The 21,476-nt window shown below is 32.0% G+C and overlaps 1 protein-coding gene across 10 annotated transcripts in view; it reads left to right on the top strand.

Moving 5' to 3' along the window:
• The first annotated feature begins 768 nt into the window (after positions 1-768).
• Positions 769-21,476, top strand: part of LOC142351842 (uncharacterized) — a 213,226-nt gene continuing 192,518 nt past the window's right edge. For 6 of the 10 annotated variants that reach the window (XM_075404059.1, XM_075404063.1, XM_075404065.1 and 3 more), the window contains exons 1-4: positions 769-942; positions 11,855-12,097; positions 15,530-15,742; positions 16,812-17,024. In XM_075404059.1, coding sequence (XP_075260174.1) covers positions 12,067-12,097; positions 15,530-15,742; positions 16,812-17,024 — 457 coding nt within the window. In that variant the 5' untranslated portion in view covers positions 769-942; positions 11,855-12,066. The remainder of the gene's footprint in view (positions 943-11,854; positions 12,098-15,529; positions 15,743-16,811; positions 17,025-21,476) is intronic. The other 4 variants (XM_075404060.1, XM_075404061.1, XM_075404062.1 and 1 more) reach the window with 2 other exon arrangements.

Here is a 21,476-nt window from a genome sequence, read left to right as displayed (position 1 = left end):
ATCAGAACTTTTTTTCAGCCATAATGAGAGACACAAAAATATTTCCTCGACTTTTTAACCGTTTTGATTACATTTGGGAACAAAATGCCACTAAATGCCACGAACAAAATGACGAAAAAATAACAAATAACATCCTTGCTGATATATTCTGGTATAATGAAACAAAATGATATTGAGTCTTTGCAGAGTTCCTGGCTTTTTGCAATTTTTGGATTAGAACCGACTGTAGGGCTTATATGAACTGTGAATCTGCAAGTATCAGCATCTGTATCAGACGCTGAATCCGACGAATTCAGAGCGAAATGTGACCGGAATCAGTCTGAATCAGTACTGATAGTTTCTGAATTTTTCTCTGCTTCAGTACTCAACTCCCTTTTGAGTTAGTTGGATGGGTTGGAGGGGGGGGGGGGGGGGGGGGGGGGTGGTCGACAGTACAAAATCAAATTGTTTTGCCTTTTTTGTTAAATCTGTTAATGCTGACTCAGTACATCAACAGCACGTCTTAATTTTTTTGATTCACATAATGTTCTCAAAGCTGTCATCACTTCACATTTTGTTTCAAATGTTGGTAAAACTTTATTAACTCTCAATCGTAATTTGCTAATGCTCATTTAAGTTTCATTATTGTAAATAAGAATTTCAGTTCTGTTCTTTTTGAGCTTTCGCTGCTTTTAATAACATTATTAATGCTTTTAGAACAAAATATCATTACTGCTCTTATTTACTTTCACTGTTCAGAGAATTGTTGTTTCTGATCATAGCAAATGTAATACTGTTCACACAATTAAGATCACTGATCATAGCAAATGTTATTCTGTTCATAGAGTATTCCGACTGATCAGTCAGTGAAGGGTACACTCGTGACTCCCAACCGACTGACAGGTGACCTGGGTTATTATGTCAACATTGACTGTTTATCAACGCTCACTTACCCAGTCGGAGGTAAGTCATTGTAAACGGGGCTATAAAACTTTTCGGGAGATTTCTGAACGTCTCAAATGTTCTGTAACTAAAATTTACTGAAATTTTTGCCATTTGTTAAATTTAACGAAATTTAGTAATCCTCTGGTACTGAAATTTGCTTAATTTCCCAGTTTTAATGAAACTTATTATTTTTCTTTACCAAAAACTACCTGGAATTTAATCCATTGAAAAAATTACTGAAATTACAAGAACACTGCTCAATTCAGAAAATCTTAATAAAGATTATGTGAAAAAATTATTTGCCTGATTTTGGACTCAAGATGTACTGCAGCAACTTTAATATTACTCTTGCTTTTCGAAGTATCAAATTACTATTCAATTGAAATGCAGATTCTCAGAGTGTAGAGTAAATTTCAAATTATTGCTTTGTTTTGGACAAAAAAATGATTTATTGTATCGATGTTAACTTAAATTGAAATCTCTCCCCGATAGGTTTCTATATTATAGGTTCTGAGAAGTTTGAAATTTCTTAAAGAAATGATCCCTGATTTTCTTTTTCACGGTTTTAAATTTAAGAATATTACTAATTGGATTAGATATAATGACGTCAATCCAAGACTTTACAGCGAGGCGAAAAAACAGTTCTTAAGGTAATGTAATTTCTTTTTGAGGTCGAAGTAGAGGAATTTTGTTGGTGTGTTGTTTTTGGTACTGCAGTATAGGAGCAAATAAATTTTAGGAAAATTGGATCTGAATTCGATAAAATTTTTGCAAACGGGCGTCATCTTTAACCTTGAAAAAGTATTAAACTGGACGTGTTTCATACTGTATCTTTAGGTCACGAGATTAGTCATATTTTCTTCTGTTGAAGCAGGACATTATTGCCCAGTTTAACTGTTTCTCAATTGAAATTAGTAGCAAAAGGGTTAATACACTCAATGAAACTGAAATGTGAGAATGACTAACAACTAGCGCATTCCTAAGTTTATTTCTTGTATCAACTAGGAAAAAAGCGTTGCTCCACGTGCCGCTTTTCGCAGCACACTTTTTTTTACTTTTTCTTTGTAGTTTAGATTTTTGCAAGAGATTTTTTTTTACCAATTTTGACTGCAGTTTTGATTGTCAATTTTTCACCACTAACAACTATATTTCAGGTGTTGGTTAAATCACAATTAGACTTTTTGCAAAATAAAGTGAAGTCAGTTTTTGATGTTTTCAATTTTAGACAATTGCTTTCAACGTATTAAGCTATTTTTCCTGTAAACATTTAGGGTTTTATTGCGCCAATATCTATGTTTGAAGCGTCAGATAAGTATCACATGCGTATTGGACAATGTTGCATTAATTATTGATGTGATTACTCCAATCATTCACATAAATATTGAATTGGAAAAGTTCGAGCACAGTTCACTGGGCTACACCCTAGGAGGGTTCAATCTAGTCAGATTCTGTGTTACTAACAAAACGTTCTGTAGTCGTTGTTGAGTAATTGCCTGTATCAATTGAATAGTGCTCCTTTCAAAAACCAATGAATGTATCTTCTGGTGAAGTAAATCACGTTTGATTGTGTCAAAAGCTGTAGATAGATCTAGCTAAGCACTTGAAACAAATTCATTCATCTCAGTTATGGCACGTTCAGTCTCTAAAAAATGAGAGCGTCTTGTGTTGAAAAAGAGCTCCTCAATCCAAATCGCCTGGGTGATAAAACACGGTTTCCGTTGAAAAGTTAATCTGTTTGGCATAAAATCAACTGTTCAAACATTTTGGAGAGCGCGCATGCAACAGAGATTGGTCTGTAGTTTTATGTATTTTCTTGTTCACTTTTTTTAAAATGAGGGAAACAAATACCTTGTTATGTTCGGGTGGAATTGTGTTTCGGTCAATACGCTGGTTAACAAGCATTGTAAGATGTGGTACTAAGAATTTTGCGCAATTTTTTAGCGGCTAGTCTGTATTTGTTGAAGGGCAACGTGGCTTATTGGGATTAAGTGATCAAACAACACTATACTATCCGTTCTCCTTAACAACTTTAAAGGAGACCTTTTTTTTCGCTTGAAGGCTTTTTCACAATTCTTTAAAAGTCACACTTTTTTTCTATTTGGAGTTGAAAGTGATTGTTGAAGAGATTTACTATTTTGCTGGGATTCTTACCAAAATAATCAGAAGATTTTTTAAATTTTTCTACCAGCCCCTCATCTTTGAGTATATTTTCGTCAACGAGTTTTCCTTTTTGAATTCTTTTAATATTTTTTGAACAACTCTGCCGTAATTTGTTCCGATAGGAGACATCTTAGGTTTGTCTCTCCGTAAATAATCAACAACAAAGAATTTCGCAAATCAGTAGTCTTATGTGTTTAACCTTTAACTACAGCTAAACTTATTCTCCAATTTTAGGCCGAAGGCCGAATACAGAGCAAATAGTATATATATATATATATATATATATATATATATATAAATATAATTTTCCTAAATTTTTCAAAATTTCGTGCCACTATCTTCTATTCTTATTATATTCTTATTATACTCCTTCCTTAATCATTCGGCAAAAAAGTGTTGTAGATTTTTGCAAATAGGGGGTGTTAAAATAGTAAGAGTCTGTGTTTCGTTCATAAATTTTAATATATGCAAATAGATTTTTTTCTCATATACACACAAATTTTGCATAAACCTCACCTGATGCTGTTTAGGAAGGTATGGTTTCATAGCTGCCAGGATGAGTGTCTTAGAAAACGATTTGCGTTTTCGATCTCAATAATTGATTCCAGCGGTTTTTTTTCACACAAGTTGATGTTTTAAAGAATTTTTGGGTTGGTCGAAGTTAGGTAAAAAATCATTAAATTTTATAGTAATATAGTAACTGCTGGTAATATATAGTATTGAATTAGTACGTTCCAAACGCAGGTGTTTTTTATTGGTTTCAACCTTCAGATTTTGAGACACTAAGGCGAAAAACTTTGACGAAAAACGAGGCTATGAGTGATGTTTGTGTAAGAGTTGGTGTATTGCATTTTTCAATTTACTTTTTTTTGGAACTACAGCGTTCTGATCTGTTTAATCACTAAATATCCTCAATTTGTTTTTTACGAGAAATTTTAGGTCTTTTTAATTCATGTTCTCAACTATTTAATGAGAAAAAAATTTGTACGAAACTACTCTAAGAATTTTCTCTATTTCAGTTTTGTCTCGAATTGGCTTATGACTATGATCCATCCTATCTCAATCGTATCAGTCTTCACTATTGAATATTTTTTTGATATTTTGAGTGCGTGAATCTTACCTCCATTACTACTATTAAGATTAAATTCCATTTTTATTAACTATTGTTTTAGCTGGATTGAAAGATTTTATAAAGGTGTTCAGTACAAGAAAGCTATTTTGTGTAAGATGTTCCCAAAATTAGTTAATTTTAAAATTTTTTAAAGGACGGATTTATCCGTTATGTTGCGAAAAGTTATGAAAAAAAACTTTCACTTTTTAACGACTGTATTATACATGGAATTTTAAACAAACCCAGCAGATTGCCGGAAAATAGCCGCCCTTGATTCCAATAAGCATGATTGCGATTGAAAGAATAGAAGATATCGAAAAAAAAGATTGTCGTACAAAAACATTTTTTAAGTCCGATTTTTTTTGATGACATTTCGTTGTTGAACATACTTCTGTTTCTTAGAGAGAGGCTACAGGGGCTGCTATCAATACCAATAAGCATAAGAGATGGCAACTAAGACTTATAGAAACGACGTTCAAATAGCAGGCATCTAAAGATGGGCTTTATGGGTTTATCCCGTTTCTATTTCTGACTTTTTTATACTGACTCTCTTCATTTTGAATTGCTTTGCTGACCAGCTGCTGTTTAAAAGGATTTTGAGCAGAATGACAGAAGAGTGAAACTAGACTAGAGAAGTCAAAAAGATTTCAAGCAAAATGCTGATAGAGCGTCAAAATGGTAAAGCGAAACGAAGTTCGACGAAGTAAAAAAAACATAGCAGGACAAGTCCTGAAATACAATCCGAAGAATTGAATGAAATACTGAGAACTAATGAGAACCTGACCAGCAGATCAATTAAACAATCCCAGCATAAAGACAATCTCAAAATTAAGAAACTAAAATATTTAAACAAATTAAATAAGAAAACAATCATGGATAAAATTTTTGAAGCTTTTATCATGAAAGCCAAATATGATACATTTCAATATACTCATCTACTCACGCACAAGACATGAAAGAAACTCCACTAAAGGTAGATAAACTCGAGAAATTTGACGAACGCTTCAAAGAAACTGACAAGTGCAAAATTTAAAGAAAGTTTCTAAATTTTGCGGCAATAAGATGTTGAAAACCATTTTTTGGTCTGTGGTCTTCTGCCATATAACCCAACTGCAAGACCTAAAAAGTTTTGTTGGCCAGTAAGGATAGTTAAACTCACAAATGGCAAAATATTTTAGAATTATAATTAAATAAAAATTTTAACAAAATAATGCTAAAATTTGTGATATTAACATCTTCAGAACAGTTTCATTTTCTTCTGAAACCATAAAGTTTTTATTTCAATTTTAAATAGTTTCACTGGCTCATAACGTTCAATAAATTTGGAATATAACAATTTTCAGAAATATTGAAAAAAAGAATTATAATTAATTAAAAATTTTAACAAAATAAGGCTAAAATTTGTGATATTAACATCTTCAGAACAGTTTCATTTTATTCAGAAACCATAAAGTTTTTATTTCAATTTTAAATAGTTTCACTGGCTCATAACGGTCAATAAATTTGAAACATAACAATTTTCAGAAATATTGAAAAAAAACTATTAAATATTATTAAAATAATACAGAACTCATGTTATTAAAAAAATAATACCCAATCGTTTACCTAAAAAAATGTGCAGTTTCTTATTCAGTGCCACTAGAAACTATGTAGTAACCTAGTATTAAACCGTAGAGGAAAATACGTGGCCTTTGATGATTGGGAAACACCTAAAAAATGACAAGAACTTTAAAAAAAACTTGCAAGTTTTATCAAAAAATTACAAAAACTCGTGATGTTAAAATGTTCAAATTTAGGTAAAAAATCATTAAACTTGCTTTAAAACTGCTGGTAAAATATAAAATTGAAATAGTACGTTTCAACCGAAGGTTTTTTTTATTGGTTTCAACCTTCAGATTTTGAGACACTATGGCAAAAAACTTTAAACGAAAAACGAAGCTATGAGTGATGTTTGTGTAAGAGTTGCTGTATTGCAATTTTCAATTTTTTTTGGAACTACAGCGTTCTGATCTGTTTAATCACAAAATATGCCTCAATTTGTTTTTTACGAGAAATTTTAGGCCTTTTCAATTCATGTTCTCAACAATTTAATGAGAAAAAATTTTGTACGAAACTAGTCTAAGAAATTTCTCTATTTCAGTTTTGTCTCGAATCGGCTTATGACTATGATCCATCCTATCTCTTCGTATCAGTCTTCACTATTCAACATTTTTTTGATATTTTGGGTGCGTGAATCTTACCTCCATTACTACTATTGTGATTAATTTCGAATTTAATAACTATTGTTTTAGCTGGATTGAAAGATTTTATAAAGGTCTTCAGTACAAGAAAGCTATTTTGTGTAAGATGTTGCCAAAATTAGTTAATTTTAAAATTTTTTAAAGGATGGATTTATCCGTTATTTTGCGAAAAGTTATGAAAAAAACTTTCACTTTTTAGCGACTGTATTATACATGGAATTTTAAACAAACCCAGCAGATTGCCGGAAAATAGCCGCCGTTGATTCCAATAAGCATGATTGCGATTGAAAGTATAGAAGATATCGAAAAAAAAGATTGTCGTACAAAAACATTTTTTAAGTCCGATTTTTTTGATGACATTTCGTTGTTGAACATACTTTTGTTTCTTAGAGAGAGGCTACAGGGGCTACTATCAATACCAATAAGCATAAGAGATGGCAACTAAGACTTATAGAAACGACGTTCAAATAGCAGGCATCTAAAGATGGGCTTTATGGGTTTATCCCGTTTCTATTTCTGACTTTTTTATACTGACTCTCTTCATTTTGAATTGCTTTGCTGACCAGCTGCTGTTTAAAAGGATTTTGAGCAGAATGACAGAAGAGTGAAACTAGACTAGAGAAGTCAAAAATATTTCAAGCAAAATGCTGATAGAGCGGCAAAATGGTAAAGCGAAAAGAAGTTCGACGAAGTAAAAAAAAACATAGCAGGACAAGTCCTGAAATACAATCCAAAGAATTGAATGAAATACTGAGAACTAATGAGAACCTGACCAGCAGATCAATTAAACAATCCCAGCAAAAAGACAATCTCAAAGTTAAGAAACTAAAATATTTAAACAAATTAAATAAGAAAACAATCTTGTATAAAATTTTTGAAGCTTTTATCATGAAAGCCAAATATGATACATTTCAATATACTCATTTACTCACGCACAAGACATGAAAGAAACTCCACTAAAGGTAGATAAACTCGAGAAATTTGACGAACGCTTCAAAAAAACTGACAAGTGCAAAATTTAAAGAAAGTTTCTAAATTTTGCGGCAATAAGATGTTGAAAACCATTTTTTGGTCTGTGGTCTTCTGCCATATAAGCCAACTGCAAGACCTAAAAAGTTTTGTTGGCCAGTAAAGATAGTTAAACTCACAAATGGCAAAATATTTTAGAATTATAATTAATTAAAAATTTTAACAAAATAATGCTAAAATTTGTGATAATAACATCTTCAGAACAGTTTCATTTTCTTCAGAAACCATAAAGTTTTTATTTCAATTTTAAATAGTTTCACTGGCTCATAACGGTCAATAAATTTGGAACATAACAATTTTCAGAAATATTGAAAAAAAGAATTATAATTAATTAAAAATTTTAACAAAATAAGGCTAAAATTTGTGATATTAACATCTTCAGAACAGTTTCATTTTATTCAGAAACCATAAAGTTTTTATTTCAATTTTAAATAGTTTCACTGGCTCATAACGGTCAATAAATTTGGAACATAACAATTTTCAGAAATATTGAAAAAAACTATTAAATATTATTAAAATAATACAGAACTCATGTTATTAAAAAAATGATACCCAATCGTTTACCTAAAAAAATGTGCAGTTTCTTATTCAGTGCCACTAGAAACTATGTAGTAACCTAGTATTAAACCGTAGAGGAAAATACGTGGCCTTTGATGATTGGGAAACACCTAAAAAATGACAAGAACTTTAAAAAAAACTTGCAAGTTTTATCAAAAAATAACAAAAACTCGTGATGTTAAAATGTTCAAATTTAGGTAAAAAATCATTAAACTTGCTTTAAAACTGCTGGTAATATATAAAATTAAAATAGTACGTTTCAACCGAAGGTCTTTTTTATTGGTTTCAACCTTCAGATTTTGAGACACTATGGCAAAAAACTTTGAACGAAAAACGAGGCTATGAGTGATGTTTGTGTAAGAGTTGGTGTATTGCGTTTCTCAATTTTTTTTGGAACTACAGCGTTCTGATCTGTTTAATCACAAAATATGCCTCAATTTGTTTTTTACGAGAAATTTTAGGCCTTTTCAATTCATGTTCTCAACAATTTAATGAGAAAAAATTTTGTACGAAACTACTCTAAGAAATTTCTCTATTTCAGTTTTGTCTCGAATTGGCTTATGACTATGATCCATCCTATCTCTTCGTATCAGTCTTCACTATTCAACATTTTTTTGATATTTTGATTGCGTGAATCTTACCTCCATTACTACTATTAAGATTAATTTCGAATTTAATAACTATTGTTTTAGCTGGATTGAAAGATTTTATAAAGGTGTTCAGTACAAGAAAGCTATTTTGTGTAAGATGTAGCCAAAATTATTTAATTTTAAAATTTTTTAATGGACGGTTTTCTCCGTTATTTTGCGAAAAGATATGAATAAAACTTTCACTTTTTCACGACTGTATAATACAACGAATTTTAAACAAACCCAGCAGATTGCCGGAAAATAGCCGCCGTTGATTCCAATAAGCATGATTGGGATTGAAAGAATAGAAGATATCGAAAAAAAATATTGTTGTACAAAAACATTTTTAAGTCCGATTTATTTTGATGACTTCTCGTTGTTGAACAGACTTTAGTTTCTTAGAGAGAGGCTACAGGGGCTACTATCAATACCAATAAGCATAAGAGATGGCAGGTAAGACTTATAGAAACGACGTTCAAATAGCAGGCATCCAAAAATGGGCTTTATGGGTTTATCCCGTTTCTATTTCTGACTTTGATTTTTTTATATTGACTCTCTTCATTGTTCTGATCTGTTTAATCACATTATATGCCTCAATTTGTTTTTTACGAGAAGTTTTAGGTCTTTTCAATTCATGTTCTCAACAATTGGTTGAGAAAAAATTTTGTACGAAACTATTCTAAGAAATTTCTCTATTTCAGTTTTGTCTCGAATTGGCTTATGACTATGATCCATACTATCTCTTCGTATCAGTCTTCAATATTCAACATTTTTTTGATATTTTGAGTGCGTGAATCTTACCTCCATTACTACGATTAAGATCAAATTCGAATTTATTAACTATTGTTTTAGCTGGACTGAAAGATTTTATTTAAAAATGATACCCAATCGATTACCTCGAGAAAAATGTGCAGTTACTTATTTATTGCCACTAGAAACTGTGCAGTAACCTAGTATTAAACATTAGAGGAAAATCCGTGGTCTTTTATGATTGGAAAACCTAAAAAATGACAAAAACTTTCAAAAAAACTTTCAAGTTTTATCAAAAAATTGCAAAAACTCGTGATGTTAAAATGTTCAAAAACCATTCCATTAACACTTGAAACTATGCAGTAACCTATTATCAAACCCTGAAGCAGGTTTCGTGAAAAAATAGCTCAAAAAATGCCAATTTTTAAAAAAACTTAATAAAAATTTTTAAATTGTAAAAGTTAGTATAAAATTGCGTGTTTATATTTGGAGTACCAAATATGTAGCTCATAAAACTGTCATAGAAAATAATTATGTTTTGACAAAGACCTTTATCAACAATTACAAACCTCAATTTCAGACTTGTCCAACAAAAAATTCGAAAAATGGCGAAAAAACGCAAAAAATTGGAATAAAATTTTTTTCTAGTCAGAACGGGATAAACAGGTAAAGCTCAGCGGGCATCAATATTCATTAGAGGCCCTTAGACGCGTTTAATAGTCTTCCAATTGCTTAGAGTGGCTTTAATAGTCTTCCAAAATTAGATCGCCACTCTAAGCAATTGGAAGACTATTAAACGCGTCTAAGGGCCTCTAATGAATATTGATGCCCGCTGAGCTTTACCTGTTTATCCCGTTTTGAAAGCTCAAAGTCATGAAAAGTGTGAAAACATCTTACAAAAATAAAAAAAGCATAGCAGGACAAGTCCTGACGTAGAATTCAAAGAATTTTCATTGACTAAACAGAAAAAACTAGACCTAGAATGGACTATGAAATAATTGAGAAAATAATTTTTTTAAAAATCAGATAAAAAATAAGAAAAAAACAGAAAATCAATGTCAAAATGCAGCATGTGAACACAAAAAACCTTTTTTGTTCAAAAACCGTTTTCTCACTCTACTTTAAAATTAGAGCGAAAAAAATTCACGCCGCAAAACCACTCGTTTTTTTGCTCCATTTCCTGTTTCGGCGTGACCAAAATCACTACTCCATTTTGACTTCAAAAATCATGAAAATGTGTGAACAGATCTTAAAAAAAAGACAGCGCCTCAATACAATTCAAATTCGTTGAATTCTAAAAAGACAGAGCGCCAATACAATCCAATTCTTGGATTGTAAAAAATTAGAAGCGCTATAATAGCCGGCTGAGAAGATGAGGGCGGCTATTAAAAAGGAAAGGGAAGTAATAAATACCTTCTTTGCTGTTTCCTTTAAGTGACAGATAAGATCATTGTCAAATAAAAACGAGCAAAACTTTTCTTTTTTTTGATTTACTGCTGAACATCGGTAGCAAAAAGAAAAGGTCAGCGTTATTTTATCAATCAGTTATTAAACTATAATAGCCAATTCCTCAATTTCCAAAGTACAGAATACATGCTTAACCGCTAATAATATCTTCGTCTATTCATATTTCGAAAACATATTATTTCTTAAATTCAGTGAACAAATTTATTCTTACAATTATATGTAGGCCAGGATCTCAAATTTACAACTCTAAGTAGAGCTTACGAGCTGAATTTGCGTGAACGAATTGGTTAAGAACAACAGCTAGTAAAATGTCGCTGAAAACTTTTCTCAAGGATTTAAAGTCAACAATTAAGTTTTGCAATGGGTTTTTCCCCATTATAGCCCACCCTTTGCTTAGCTGGCATAGAATGAATACAGCTTCCCCTAAATTGTTGTATGCTGTAAATATACATTAATATATTTTTTTTGAGGGGTGGGGGGGAGCCCAGTTCAAACTTTTATCCGTAGTGCATCTGTTAAAAAGTCAATAAGCAAGCAAAAATAGAGAAGCCAAATTGCAAAAAGGGTTTTGATTTCGTTTGAAAGTTGTTTATTCAAACTACTTATTTTGCCCAAATATAAAAGGAACAAGAATTTTGAGCGGCATAATTTCAGAAAACCACTTTGATCAGACTTTTTAAAAGTAGAATTAATAATTTGTAACTTAGCGTTTATTGCTTGCTTTTGAACGGAAGCTAATTTCAAATTTTTAGGCCATTTCAACTTTAACTCTTTTTTTAAATATTCATTTTGACCATCTTAAAATGACGCATCGCTAATTTCCTTGTCCCACCCCCTGAATCAAAAATGTACACAATGGTATAATTGTAGAAACTGAATTAGAAAAATTGCAGAACTAAAAAATACAAAAAAGTGAAAAAAAAAAACAAAATTTTCAGAACCAAATAAATGTGAAAAATGTAAAATTTATGAAATTATTTTTTCAGGCTCTGTTGTCTTCGATTTCACCTTTTTCGATGTCGAATGGCTTTCCAGTGACATCTATGGGTGTCCTTACGATTACTACGCCATCGACGGGGTCAAGTACTGCGGCTACCTCAATGGGAAATCAATCTGTGTCAGCCAGACCCCCGATTCCAAAGTTGACCTTCAGTTCTTCAGCGATTTCTGGTTGGGAAACTTGGGGAAGTACTTGGGAATGGAGATCGCGTTTGAGACTTTCACTGATGGTAAAGATTGGTTTAAAATTTAATTGATCAGAAGTTAGAGCAATAGCCATAATTTTGACAAAGTGTTTCTTGGGATATTTAATCGGCAATGTGTGTTTTCAATTTCAATTATTTTTCAATTTCAAATTTCAACTAATAAGCAACATGTGCCCATCTACAGATAATTATTTGAATATAGTCCTCATACTACAAAAAGATTGTGATGATCAAATATCAAGAGAAGTTTCATATTTAAATGAGAAATTCAAACTTAAAATCAGAACCAGAAAATTAAGAGAAAATAAACGACTAAAGTCAGACCAACTGCTCTCAAACAGCTGGCGTGAGTTGCCTTTTGCTTTAACTGCCTTAAGCTAAGAGAGGCCAGATTCACTGGGTAGGAGCGGCAAAAATGTCCTTATCTATCTGTCGTACATTAAAAAAAATTTGCCCATAACTCACAAACTTTCAACAAACTTGCCCATAGAACAAACTTTGAAGGAAAAATGAAAAAAGTTTAACTGTTAACATTATTTAGCCATTTTTTTAAGTTCATTTAGAGGTAATATCGACAAACTTATTCACACGATTGGTCGCATTTTCTAGTGAAAATAGAATTTAAAGAAAGAGAAGCAAAAATGTGAAAAGGCACTTGTTATAGTTTCTGTTTTGCTACATTTACCATCAGAGGCTCTCCGATCATTTATTATTGATTTATTAGGTAACAAAACCTTCAAAACAATTACTGATTTTCCCTATCAATGTTGAAAAAGTCGAAAAGTCGAAAAACAAACAAAAATTCACATTTGTTCACTTAGTTATATAAATGAGCCAAAAATGAAAGTCAAGCAAATTGTACCATTTTTCAAAGAACCTGTTTCCAAGAATTGCGCGTGAAACTCCTGCGATTTGAAAACTATCAAAACATTAGAGTAGATTACAGATAATGGTATCAAGTTTTTGTATGGAACAAACAAACATTTTATTAATAGCCGCACAGCGATAGCTGGAGTTATTATTGGTCTTCTCTTGGTTTTTTATTCATTTCCTCGTCAAGATTTTTGTTACAACCATATGATGTCACAACCACCAGTGACGTCATCTGCTTTTTTTAATTTGTTCATGCAATTTCAACTGAATTGCGTGCGTGACGTCACTTTTCACTGTTAGTGGAGAGAGTTTCTTTGTTTATTCGCGTGATGAAGTTTCTGGTCACTCGCGACTTACTTCACTCTCAAAATGACTTCCTGACCCTAAAATTTGTTTTTTTTTTACTTTAATTCAGAGAGATAAGATCAAGTGAGTGTGTGTCACTCTAATTGAAGGTTATTTGAGAGCAGCTGTTGGAAGCGGTAATAAATTTTGACAGATTATAAATGACAGAAATGTAACATCTGAGCATTTAATAACTTTTTGGTCTGTTTTTTATACTATCTTTTTGAGACTGCAGAACAACAAATCTACTGGGGCTATTTTCTGGCAATCTGCAAGCTATGTTTTGTTTCAAGTCGAACATACCGAATTGTAAAACCGAAAATACCAAATTACGTTTCGAATCGGAACCTATCGACATTTTCTTACGTTTAACACCTAATATAACGACGATTTCTTATTGAGCATAACAATTAGTACGCTGTTTTTGTTCCTTCTTGTTAAGTTTACAGATAAGAGATATTCGCCCAATTTAGGAGTTCGAAACAAATATTGTGACTAAAAATATGGATACTGTGGATAAAATACAACATACTTCTATCATTTTAGTGTTTCTCTGAAAAATTAATTCTCGTTGTTCTTTAACAACACTGTTTTCTGTTCTACTCTCTCAGCTTATCAAATCAGCTTCTTTTAGTTGTGGGGAAAACTTTAAATTGAAAAAGGAACCAGGTTAATTTTTAAAGCTTGATTGATAGTATATAATGTCAAAAGGTATTCTGTATAAGGGTTTTCAATGATGATTGGTCTGAAGAATTTGGAAGTCTTAAAATTCACTATTTCTCTCTGAAGTTTGGAATATGGACTAAAACACATTCCCCTAAGGACAAATTAATTTATATAAAAATTCATGAAAAAAAACAATTTTTTAATTTTATATGAAACTAGATCCTACAAATAGATGCTTTTTAGGGAAAAAAATGTCTGGTTGTCAACGACTGAGGAGGATTTATAAGCGTAATCAAATTATATTACCAATCAAACAAACAATATATGCACTGGTACTGAAGCTTGCTGAAGTAGAGAAAGGCGTTTTTTAAATGGTCAAGTTGATTTTCTGCCTTAGGCTTAAGTATAAATTTAACTAATTTCAAGTTATAGGTTTAAGTTATAAAGGTAAAATAACAGTTTAATCTGAATATTTTTAAAATTAAATACCATATTTTTAATATGTTGTGGCCATATTTTTAATTGTGGGATATTTTTCAACTGCGGCCCATCTCGCCAGATTAGTGGATAATTATTTGATTGCACCCCAAGAAGCATATGCTGGGCGGCGCGTATCGTACAGGGCGAAGGGGACAAACGGAAAAGATCCAAAATCGATTTTTAAAGAACAAAACAACAAATTTTCTCTCAGAGAATGAAAGAGTTTTGACCAGCCTCAGAAAAAAACCGGTAGTCGAACAGCTTTATGTGTAGTCGTTCTCAAAGCTACTAGGTAAAAAAACTACTTTTTTGTATTTTAGGGTTTATTTTGACTTTTCCTTAATTATTTTTTTTCTATTTTTTTGCCATAAATGACATAGTTCATAAATCTTTTTAGGTGCTATTTGACCGTTTTGAAAACATGTTTCGTTTTTTGATTTAAAATCTAATAAATCTAGTGAAAAATTTATTCCAAATTTGGTATGTACTTTCAATGCTTAAGTTAACTGTATTTTGAAAAGTGAAAAAGAGCGGAAAGTGAAAACTTTTCCAGAAGTTTAAGAGATATAATTTTATGAAGAAATCAAACAATTAATAATGTCATTTCAATAATCCTGTCATTTTTTGAGCGTAATGAATTGGTTCAATAATTTATCTCTCCGCAAACAATATCGATCGATAAAAATGATTGAACGAAAAAAATTTCAGCGGTAAAAAATATCTGACCCCCAAAAAATATGGCGGGTAGTATCAACTAATTTTTGAAAGGTTTTCCCCGACTCGTTCACATGCGGCAATTTGAGTTCTATTGACAGCATTATTTTGAAATTTGGTTTTTCCAGAATTGATTTCCAAGCGGACGATTATATTTTTATGCCTACTGGAGTAGCGAGGAACTATAATTGGACATTTATTTTGTTTATCAGACAAATTAACGTCGAACCAACATTTGTGCCTTGACATCAACAGGGTCTTGATTAAATGAATCTAAAATTTTTTGAAACAAAACAACTTGCTTTGTGGTTTTTGACCCCGAGATGAGGAGCGGGGCATGGAGATGGGGGGACTCTATTCTTCTGTCTGTTGATTTAGACCAATGTGCGTGCACTGCAAACAACACAAACAACAACGGACCCCTGGAACTGTGTCAGTTCCCGTTTATTGTTGATAACACGACATATTATGACTGCAGCACTAAACCATCAGACAGTGTTACCGTAAGTCCACCCTACTGTGCCACCTCGGTGGATCAAAACGGAAAGCTAGTGGAAGCTGGAACATGCTCAAGTGGAATCAAAGCTTGCCGTTAGTTTGATTACTAGTTATAACAACTACTGGTTATAACAAGTTACAACTACTAGATATAAACACTAGATTTTTGCTCTAATATTACTTGTTAAAAACTAGATTGATTTCTCTTTTCTCTAATGCCCCCCCCCCCAGCAGTTTACTGAGCCCCCCCTCCCCCCCATATTACCGTAATATACTATGAAGGAGAATACAGGGAGGGGGCGAGGGGGCTAGACCTGATTTTGCAAAAAATACTTTAAAATTGTTTCTTTTTATCCATGAATTTTAAGTCATGAGCGTGTCGTGCGTGAACAAACGCGTGGTTTTTGCATAATATGATAATGGTCTATGATCTTCAGAAAGATAAAAGGTATTAAAACTTATCTTGTATAATTCCTAAAAACTTATCAAGATTCTCGGGAAGTTTAACTCGATGATGATCTTGCAAGATTCTAGCATAATTAACTTCGTCGTGCGAGAACTAATCTTACAAGAATATCAACTGAAACAATCAAGAGAGAAATTATAAAAATAAAAAAAATTTTAAAAATTTCCTTAAGAGTAGCGTGCTGATAATAGCGCAGCTTGAGTCATCTATCTCGGAAGTAACTATTAGTAGTTCTACTGATTAAGACACTGACCCAGATTCCCACCCGATTGAAAAAGAGGAAGCAATAAACCCTATTTGACACAGGATGTTAATCTTGCAAGATCTTCTGAGATAAAACTAATACACTATGATCAAAAGTATGATCGAATCAAAAAATGTTGAGAATAAATATAGTTACAAATTACTCTTATTTTGTATAGTTACAAAGAGATTAGTGAATCTGTTACTTAAACAAATATGAAGTTAACTAGGAAGAATTCCGTCTTGATTTGCTCTGTTTTCAAAAAGGCGTTTATTTTGTAAGAAACTTGCAAGAGTTTTGCAAGAACTTTGCAAACTAACTGTCTTTTGCAACATCTTGCAAGCTAATAGTCTTTTGCAAGAAATTTGCAAGATCTTTCCAGAAAAAAACCAATAAGATTTTGACTATAGAGATTAGTCGGTTATGTTTATTTTTATATATGTTTATTTTAGAACCAGTCTGTCGCACAGACACAGGAGCCGAGTGTCTGTTCCCAGTCGAAGAAGATGGATACCAGTACTCGTTCTGCAGGAGACCCACTAGAAACCAAGTCAGAGACGATGAGAATTTTCACCAGTGCCCGATTTTCCAGGGAAGGGCCACGGCTGACGGTAGTTTTGACATAGAACAGCCTCTTCAGGAAAAGTGTGAACAGCAACAGTGCAGTAAGTAATGAGAGTAGGCGTGGGAGTGGGAGGGGGGTCGGGAGGGGGGGGGGGGGGCGTGGATCTTTGGAGTCCTTAGATTGGACCTTTCTATTACCCCCCTCCCTGGATCTGTTCCCAGTGATTGCAATTTTTGAAATATACGCACATCTGGTTATAACATTTCCGATAATTTTTTTAACAAGACAGTTTCGTTTTCCTCATATTTCTCATATTTTATATCTTTCAAATTTGTTTATCAAAAAATTGGAAGAACGCGCATTTAAAGAGCCAGAATATTGTTTCATAGACCTACTCCAGAAGAAATAAACTTGCGGAATCTTTGCTATGCTCGGTGAGAGTTAGACAAAACCAAAGAAAACCATAATGTTTTTTTTCCGGCGTCGTCGCAATTACAAAATCATAAGAAAGCAGAATTAATGAACTGAATCTTCATCGATTTTCAAAACTGTATGTTGCATTTTTAAATTTGAAATGAATACAAAATTCGTATTTGCTCATCTAGATTGCTCGATCTTTGGTAAATTTTTCAGGAAATACGTTTAGAATTTCTATGAATGGAATTCTATCATAAATTTGAATATGATTATAAAGATAAAACTCAATTGTTCACATGGAAAAAACAGAAAAGGTTTTACAATTCGAACCAAACATACCCAAGTTATCCTGCGTCTTTAACATAGTACACTAACGATTTCTTACGTTTTTTGTACCAAATATACAGAAGCCTATTTATGTTTCAAAAAACCTCGGAGGGGCCTATATTGAATTTTCCCGTGGGGGTTGCAAGCAGAGAGTGCGAGGTCCAATAGAGAGGCGCATAATGTCTATAACCCTATCGATTTGCATATGAGTATAATTTACTAGTAGCGTTTTTAGATTCGGAATTTTCTTGAATAAAAGTTCTCAAAACTTGAATAATAAATTGTTTAGTCGGGTTAATTTTTCCAATGGTTATGAAGAAGTATGTTCAATACTGGCAATGTTTAGCAACCGGAGCAATTTAAACTTTTAAAAACAACAAGGAGGCTCGGTAATGTGCGTTCGCACATTAAGTTCCGACCCCGCTCATCTACATTTTTCACTTAATTGTCAACCAAATGAGGAAGAGATAAAAAAATTAACATATCAACATATCGTTCAACAAACTACTAAAAGAATAAAATAATCTACTATAGAGGGCCCATGAGAGCTGTGGCTACCATAATATGACTACCAGAAATAGCCAAATCAAAATGGCATTAGATAACATTTATACTCAGAAGATTAACCGGCATTTTTTTGAAACAAAGTAAGGAACTTTCGTCAATGTAACTTGTGAACAGGTTGACTAGAAATGAGCAAAAGGGGCAAAGTCTTTTAAAACATTGTTGTTTTTTTAAAAAAGGAATTAAATTCGAACTGATTGGAAACATTACACATCAAATGAAATCATTGAGAGAGTCTTTTATACCTCAATAGAGAGCGAGCGACCGAGGCCTTTCATTAGGATATGTCATACGACTACAAAAAGAATGGCAAATACAGGCAAAAACTAAAAATTTGCACGAAAAATTATGCACGAAAACGATGTCCCCCCAATCAAATAAATATTAAGCTGATCACTAAACACAATACAGATCTTTGTTACGATTGTTTGAAGATAACAACATTTGTAAATCAAATGACGCCCATTTTTGTGATACTATGAAAAGAAAACAAAAACCTACAAAAAAGGGGTAAAATATGCTAAAATTACGAAAAATGGTTTTTATGAAAACTGGTTGTTCGAAGAAGAAAAGCCATTTGAAGAAAATAAAACCGTTATGAAGAGCAAATTGTTTTTCAATAGATAAATGATGTGAATTGCATATAGAGATGCTTAGCTACAATTTAACAGAAATTATATTGGCAGATCTCAAAAATCTACCTCTTTTTTTTATTAAAAACAAATATTTTCAAAACTCATGGCCAACAAATCTTCCGACTAAAAGTGTAGACAGTTCATCTTGCAACTATTCGGAAAACTAACTGCGACTGTTTTTCTTTAGACTAAATCATAAAACTATAAAATAACATTAAATACAAGCTGAGCTAATGAGTTTTACAAAAAACTTTACGAAACCACAGTTTTGAAGCCATTTAACTTCTACGATATTAAACGCGAGAGTAAAACATCCTTTTTTGCGTCTCCTTTGACCATAATAGCGTCTTTTTGTAATATGTCTATCACAAAATGCCAATAAAAAGAACCACAAAACTGGAAAGTATCTAAACTTCACAAAATTTTTCTGAAACAAATTGTCTAAGCCCTGAAGACATCAATTAAGACATTTAAATAACAGAAAAATTATTGTTTGATTCAAGAAAACATTAAATAAACTCTAAATATTGTTGCTAGTTTACGAAAATGGTACAACATTGTAACATACGAAAAAAAAAACAAACCAAAACAAAAAGGGATAAGTTAAAGAATACTTTTACTCTTTTTTTTAGAAATTTAAATCGAAAGTCAAAACAACCATTAGCCAATTACGATATCAGTTGTTATGCTCATTTGCTTATCCATAGTTGGCCACTGATACTTTTAATTACAAAATAATTGGCATATGACAACAAAGGTTAACAACAAATTAAGGGCGAAAATCAAAAAAACTCTACCAATTTCTGCAGGAGAACGGTGTCGCAGCCCTTCAAACCATATGTTATGAAAACAAAAAATAGGTTAAATTTCAAATATTGTAAAGTTTTTTTCATTAAGATTGTTAAATAATGTTACAATTTTACAAAAGAAACAAAAACAACAGCAAACATTGGGAAATTATGCACAAAAATCAGAAAATTTTGTATGAAAACTCGTAGTACCAAAAGCAAAAAAACCTTCTGTTAAAACAATCGGCCACAAAATTATTTTGTATTCTATACGGAGGAAAGGTTGACCTGTTTTTGATGAGAATAAGCAAAATGTTGACTAAAATAGTATAAAAAACTGACAAGTTCAAAAAATCACAGAAATTTCCATAAAACAAATACATTCAATAACATAAGAGACATTAGTTAACAACTGAATGAATAGAAAAGGTTAATTTGCACCTCTTGAGGAAGAAATTTAGAACTTTGAGTGGTTAAATTTAAAAATCAGACTGCCAAAAGAATAAAAATTGAAGGCAAAAGACAAGAATTCAGTTAAATTTTAATAAATCTCTTCCTCAAAGCCATAAAAACCCTCTGGTTGTCTGAAATCGAATTGTATCTACATTCCACCTGAAATTTACGTAAATTGGAGTTGTCATTAATGGAGTCGTGAATAAAAATAATTGTCAGTAATTAACATTAAATAGACAAAAGTAAAATTTTTTGAAAAATGGCAGCATCAAAATAAATACCAAAAAGTGTCTGATTCTAAGAATCCATTATATTGTCGAACCTCTCCCTAATTTTTTCGCGCGCCCAGCAAACAAAACAAGTGTTCCAAGTGTTTGCGAATTAGAGCAATTGTTGCGTGGAGTTCTTCAAATACTAAAAAAAGAACGATGCATTTTGTATAATTATCGATTTAAACCTGCAAAAAACGTCAAAGTTTTAATTCCAGAAGACTTTCATACGGCGCCTAATTGCAACTAGCGCTCTTTTTCAGATTAGGGAGTCTGTTTGTTGGTTTCTAGGTCACTAAGTCTGGCCAACTTTGACAAATTGGGCCAAGAAAAGCATTTTTGTGCCATTTTTGATGAAAAAAGTTTTATTTTTTGAAAATTTTATCAAAAATTTTAGCCAAAAAACTTCAATCAAACAATTCAGCAACGCTCTTCTATATCTAATGGTAACAACAACACTCTGCCGTTATAAATCTTAACTTATTTTGAATTATATTAGCAAAATTGTGCCTCGTTTTAGCAAAAATTACTGAATACGTGAACAAAAACAGTCGATTGTTCACAAAATTTTAAACCTCGATAACTCCCTGTAAAAAACGAAAATGGAAAAAATATTTTTAACTCCGTATTCTACGCTGGACGGGCTTTTCAATGATACCACTCACAATTCTCTACGATGAAAGTATCGAAAGCCAAATTTTTCTGAACAAAAAAAACCCAGTTGAGTATATAGTTTATCCCTCCCCACTAAAGTGGGGGTAGGAACAAAATTGACTTGTATGCAAAATTTTGTCACCAATGTTGAACAAAGACACCTTATTAGTTTACATACCATACAGGCTCTACGTGACATTTTAAAATTTTTTTTGGTTAAAATGGAATATTTTGAGTAATCTCAAAAATAACCTGCCTCTATTTTGTTAAAATGCTTCATAATTGTTCATAATTGTTAGGTTTCTTTTTGAAAGAAAGTTTTATTTACAAAGTTTTTGTTTTTCCAACCTGCGTACCAAAATGTTTATGTTCCCATAGATTTTCAGTGTTGACGGCCTTAAATGTTTTGATAGGAAAGATAAATGTAAATGATTGCAAATTTAAT

The sequence above is a fragment of the Convolutriloba macropyga genome, chromosome 13 (assembly GCF_964194025.1).
Source record: "Convolutriloba macropyga chromosome 13, txConMacr16.3, whole genome shotgun sequence".
Taxonomy (NCBI): domain Eukaryota; kingdom Metazoa; phylum Xenacoelomorpha; order Acoela; family Convolutidae; genus Convolutriloba; species Convolutriloba macropyga.
The sequence above is the reverse complement of the archived record's forward strand: the minus strand, read 5'-3'. Positions and strand labels throughout refer to the sequence as shown.